This window comes from Peromyscus maniculatus, chromosome 6 (assembly GCF_049852395.1).
Source record: "Peromyscus maniculatus bairdii isolate BWxNUB_F1_BW_parent chromosome 6, HU_Pman_BW_mat_3.1, whole genome shotgun sequence".
NCBI classification, from domain to species: Eukaryota; Metazoa; Chordata; class Mammalia; order Rodentia; family Cricetidae; genus Peromyscus; species Peromyscus maniculatus.
The window spans coordinates 114,858,481-114,864,480 of record NC_134857.1 but is presented as its reverse complement, the minus strand read 5'-3'; the positions used below and the strand labels follow the sequence as shown (position 1 = coordinate 114,864,480).

At 40.5% G+C, this 6,000-nt stretch overlaps 1 protein-coding gene across 5 annotated transcripts in view; it reads right to left on the bottom strand.

Moving 5' to 3' along the window:
• Positions 1-1,143: 1,143 nt before the first annotated feature.
• The window catches only part of Slc9b1 (solute carrier family 9 member B1), a 53,977-nt gene continuing 49,120 nt past the window's right edge, over positions 1,144-6,000 (bottom strand). For all 5 annotated transcript variants that reach the window (XM_076575026.1, XM_006970344.4, XM_042279968.2 and 2 more), the window contains one exon: positions 1,144-1,549. In XM_076575026.1, the coding sequence (XP_076431141.1) occupies positions 1,337-1,549 (213 nt within the window). In that variant the 3' untranslated portion in view covers positions 1,144-1,336. The remainder of the gene's footprint in view (positions 1,550-6,000) is intronic.

The following is a 6,000-nucleotide window of genomic DNA, read 5'->3' as shown; positions in this document are numbered from 1 at the left end:
GTATATATTGTATATAGTTATTGTACTTTTGTATATAGTTTTTCTTTTGTTAGTTATAACCTTTTGCCTTTTTTCTTTTTATTAAAATAGAAAAGGGGAAATATGGTGATATTTTATTTGTACTGAAATGTTATTTTAATTTTATGTTAATAAATAAAGTTGCCATGGGGTCAGAGCTATTAGAGCCATAGTAAGAGCGTGGTGGTTAGAAGAGCTAGGTAGATTTCTGTGTGTTCAGGGATACAGCCAGTATTGGAGACATACGCCTTTAAGACCTGGAGGGCGGTACTTACAGGCAGTGATGAGGCAGTCATGTGGTTGGGTTTACAACCAATGAGAAGGCAGAACAGAAAGACTATTTAAACACAGACAAACAGGAAGTAGCTCTCTCTCGGGGAAGCTAGGAGCACTGCAGGAGGTAAGATTTTATCTCTGAGCTCTGACCTCTCGGCTTTCTCTTTTACATTGGCTCTGTGTTTCTTATTTTAAAAAGACGATTGGTTACATCTACATACTGCTGCTTATAAAGAGCAGCTTCAGTGGAGACTAACCGACTAACCTTCATTTCTGCAGACTGCTTTTAATGGACGGGTTGAAAGCATTCAGTTCATTTCCATTTGTGAGTTCACCTTATTTCTGTAGTTGACTACAGACAGTGTTTCATCTAAAGCTAGTAAGGTTGTCACAGAAGTGAGCTAAGCCTTGGTTCTGTCACCTGTTTACCCAAAACTTCAGTCTACTCAAAGACTTAGAGGAAGTTTGAGTGTTATGTTCCTGTTGAGTTTGCTTTTTTGCTAATTTGTTTGTTTGTTCATAGGTCTCTCTATGCAGCCTCGATGTGTAGACCAAGTTTGTCCTGAACTCACAGACATCCTCCTGCCTCTCTCTCCAGGGCTGGAAATAAAGGTGTGCTACCAGGCCTGGCCTCTAATGGTGGTTTTGCTCTTTCCATTTGAAGTTTAGCCTCTCATCTTGCCATGCTCAGAACTCAAAGCATTTTTTTCTCTCTTTAGGTTCATTTAGTTTTTACTATGCTTATTTTGTATTACAACATAGAATTCAGCCTTAAGGATTGCTTTGCATTTCCCTACGGTATTTGCTAACTTTATTCTTAAAATAGGCAAATACCAAACTAAAAAAGCATTGCATTTAATACTGTTTTTATTAAGTTTACTTTGGACACAAAAGTCAGACAGAGGAAAACCCTGTATAGGAATTGTGCATTTACTGACTCCAGGCTTCTATGAACAATCTCCAACCTTCTGTACAATAACATTCTTTTTTCTGTCATGTGAGATAACTCATTAGATGAAGCAGGTGGGGGGTGGCAAACTTTTTAATGTTCGAACTGTGATAGCTCCATTTCTATAGGGCCTGTCACATCACTACGATCAAGTATTTTGGGTCCCAGAATGCCGATGAGGAGAGCTCCATTTGGAGCTGTGATCAGGATGGCTAGAAAGGCTACTGTCATCACATCCTTCGAATAAGCTTCCAAGTGGGGTGCCATGTCCCTTGCTTTCTCTAGAGCCAGAGGACCTAAGACAGCCTGCAGTAAGGGAAGACACAGGGCAAAGGAAAAATGTTACTCAGAGTTAACATATGATAAACATAAATGGCTCTGTTATAAAAGCACACACAATCAAACTGAGTGATAAAGTACTAGAGAGAAAAGACCAAATATGGAGTAATTTCTATCATTTAATCATTAATTGTATATTTTTTAGCAAATATACCTGGAAGAAAACAACCTGGACAAATCAAAGAGTAGACATTTGGGGGCCAATTGTGTACTCCTCTCCCCATGGAATTCCCACCTCAGCACCTCTTTCATGTGCTCATACTGTTCCTGGAACTTAGGGCTTACATGTGGACCGGTATGGCTTACACGTTTTTGTCATAGGTTCATGTCTGCAACAAGATAGCACAACCACGGATGTCCCCAGGGTGTGTGCTCCTCCCATTTCCCTCCTGTGTGGGATGAACAGGAAACTGGCCAGAGCTGGATCTGGACAACTGCCTTTGAATCCTGTTCTTGCCCAGTCAGGTGAGTGACCCCTTAAACAGGGGCTCCAGGTCACTGACCTAACCACTTGTCTGCACCACACCACCTCACTGGATGGTTATGACAATGAAACAGGAGAATGCAAAGGGTACCTAGCACACAGTAAGGATTCAGGTCATTTTGAGTTTCTCTCTTCTTTCCCCCTGAGGAGATACATTCTTTTAAATTCCTACTGAGTCAGAAAGGTGCCCATGCCTCCCACTCACAACCCCAGCTAGTTATCTTTGATCATTTATTTACTTATTTTCTTTTGTTTTTGAGATAAGGTCTCACTGTACAGCCCATGTCTACCTCCTGAGTACTAGAATTACAGGTTAATTACAGCTACTGTGGCTGGTCTATATTTTTTTATTTATTGTCTTTATATTTACTTATTATTTACATACACAAATCTAGGCAAGAAACTGCCTTAAAATTTCCAGGAATTAAATATAAGTACACATCATCTATGGAATTGTACAGTAATGGCATAATGGTAGAAATGTTACTTTTCATGTGGGACATTATGACAAAAGAACCCCCCCATTGAAGATCAATAATTAAGGGTTTTTTTAAATGATAACTTTTAAACTGTTTTTATTTTATGTGAATTAGTGCTTGTTAGCATGTGTGTATGCATGCCATATGCAGAGGCACCCTCAGAGGCTGGAAGAGGACATTAAGTTCCTGGAACTGGAACAAACGGTTGTGAGCCAGCGTGTAGGTACTGGGACCTGAACCCAGGCCTTTGTGAGAGCACTGAATCCTCTTAACCAATGAACTATATTTCTCCAGCCCCATGTAATAACTTTTTACTGAACACAGCCAGTGTGCTAGATGCCAGGGAGAAAAGAAACAGACAGAAAACAGGTTCTAAAGAATACTAAAATCTGTATGAGGTTTTGAACGTAAGAGAACTGCCAAAAACATTAACAGACAATGATAGTAACACTAATAATATTTTCACAATTATGTAGCATTTGTCATGAAGTAAGTGCCATTCTTAAAGCTTTACATGTATTAACTCATTTACTCCTTTGACAAACTTGCCCCATGGGAACTACTAGAAGGTAAATACCCTCACTAAACATTGGAGATTTAGTTATCATTCCACTGGAAAATTCAAACAGCAAGCTGAATTTACATCTGTGAATACCTTTGTGATCTTCTACCATTTCCCTCTAATTTTCATCAGAATCTCTAACTAAAGGCATGAGAGAAAGTCTAAAGCTTAGTGCCTTTGTCTGATTTCCACTGCTGTGATAAACACCACGACCAAAACCAATATGACTAGAAAAAGGTTTATTCTATTTACAGCTATCATTCATCATGAAGGGGAGTCAGGACAGGAACTCATGGCAGGAACCTGGAGGCAGGAACCGAGACAGAGACCAGGGGAGAACCTGGCTTGCTGACCTGCTCTCTGGCTCACAGTCAGCTACCTTTCTTATGTAACTCTGGCCAACCTGCCTAGAGATGATACTACCTCTGGACAGTTAAGCCTTCCCACACGAGTTAGTAATCAAGAAAATGCCTCACAAACATGGCCACAAGCCAGTCCAATCAAGGCAATTCTGGGCTGCAGCCCCTTCCTCCCAGGTGATTCTTGGTTTATGTCAAGATGACAGCTGAGGTTGACATTTCACACTGTCAACTTTGACGCACAAACACATCACTTTAATCCATAATTTTTCCTTCTTGCTTGTCCCCAATATCTCTTATTAGCATCATAATATAAAATATAATTTTAAAAGTCCCACAGTCTTTAAAAAATTCAATACTTCAAAAGTCCAGTGTCTCATTAACTCCAATTCCAGGGGATCCAACATGCTCTTCTGGCCTCTGTAGATACTAGGCATGTATGTAGTACACATACATACATGCAGGCAAAACATTCATACACGTTAAATTAAAGTAAATAAATCTAAAAAAAAAGTTATATACTTGCTTATTCCAAAAGGTAAGAACCAAGGTACAGTTACAATCAGATCAAAGCAAAACCAAAGTCCATCAGTATAAATCCTGTTTTGTAGTTCCAGCATCACAGACTCACTCATGATCTTTTGATCTAAAGGGCTGGGGTGGCCTCACCTCTATAGTACACACAGCTTGTCCAGTAGGCTCAGGCTGGCTCCATTCCAGAACTCTCCACCCCACAACTGCCACTGTCTTTGGGTCATGTCCCACAGCTCCAGCATCTCAAACATCCTGGGGTCTCTTCTGCAACTGAGGCTACACCTTCACTAATGGCCTCTCCTGGTTTCTTCGGGGACTCAGAACCTGTCACATGATGCCACACCTCACTTTGTCTCCATGACCTCTTCAATCCTGCATCTTTCAGGTGCAAAAACCAGTATCACACAGGAGACTGTTAAACTTTACCAAGGTTGGCTGCCAAACTGAGATGCAGTTCTGCACCACCACCACCACCACCACCACCACCACCACCACCACCACCACCACCACAGTATGTATGCTGACTCTAAGGAACTCCTTCCAAGAATTCCACTTCAATAATACCAGTCTCTTATCATTCACAGCTGATTCTTCAGTCCCAGCTGACCAGCATCCTTTGTCCCAGTAAAGCACACAAGGTTTCACTTCCACAAATTCTTAATTCAAATATAGCATATTAACAGTACTGACAGAATCTTTGAAGGATTCTCAAAATTCCCTCTGAAATTTTACAGACTAGGCCTCCATTGTCTAAATTTCTTTCAGCATTCTTATCTTCCAAGTGCTCAATAGATTTTCTAATCCAAAGTTCCAAACACTACCACACACCACACTTCTGGAACCAACTACTGTCATAATTTTCTTCCTGTTGCTGTGACAAACACCTTGATCAAAATCAACTTGTAGAGAAAAAGGACTATTCCATCTTACAGTTTATGGTCCATCATTGAGAGAAGCCATGGCAGGAACCTGAGGCAGGAGCTGATGTAGCGTCCATAGAGGGGTGCTGCCTACTGGCTTGTTTTCTGGCTCATGTCCTTTCTTAGATAGCTCAGGCCAACCTGCCTAGGGACAGTCCACCCACAGTGGGCTAGGCAGTCCTATATCCATTAGCAATGAGGAAAAGGGCCTCACAGACATGGCCTCACAGACAAGTCAATATGATCAAGGCAACTCTTAAGTTGAGATTCCTTCTTCCTAGGTGACTCTAGGTTTGAGTCAAGACGACAGCTGAAACTGACTATGATGCTCAGGGGTCACAGACACTATTTCAGCAGCAGAAAAGAGAATGGGAAAAAATGTTAAACTTAAATTTTTTGTTTTAACTCATATGGGACACAAGGTTCTTCTTGCATAGAAAATGTTGGCTGGTGGTATAGTTCAGTGGTAGAGCACTAGCCTACTATGCGCAAGATCTTGAGTTTGGGAAAAAAGTTTCTATATGTCTTTCCAATTTGTGATGTTTGTACAGAATGCATCTTAGCTTGGACGATAGGAAAAAGGGACAAGAGGAAGCAGAGTAAAGCAGCCTCGGTAGTGGGCTTTCTTCATACCTGCTTGGTTTTCATTCTGCTTTAGGAAATGATGGATAAACCAAAACACAAGTGTATCAATGGTAACAGACAGACAGATGGAGGTTCTTCTTATAAATCTATTGTTTGCTGCCCAGAAAACATGTTATTCTATGATTTGAAGGTAAGACAAAATAACTATAATATTGCTCATGGAACACCACTGTATACCAGAAATTGTACTGAGAGCTTTACAGGGATTATTTCATCCAACCTCACACCACCACCATTCAGTAGATATTGTCATAGATCCTTATATAAAAGGAGGAATTCAATGAGCCAAGACAAAGAAGTACCTAAAGGCCGAGGCAAGCAACATAGTATTCAAAAGCAACAATCTGGCTTTAAAGGCTTGTGGTTCTAACCATATAGAGAATTTTGTTTCATAGAAATGTACAAGCTTCTATTTTGTAACTGCAAAATGGAGGG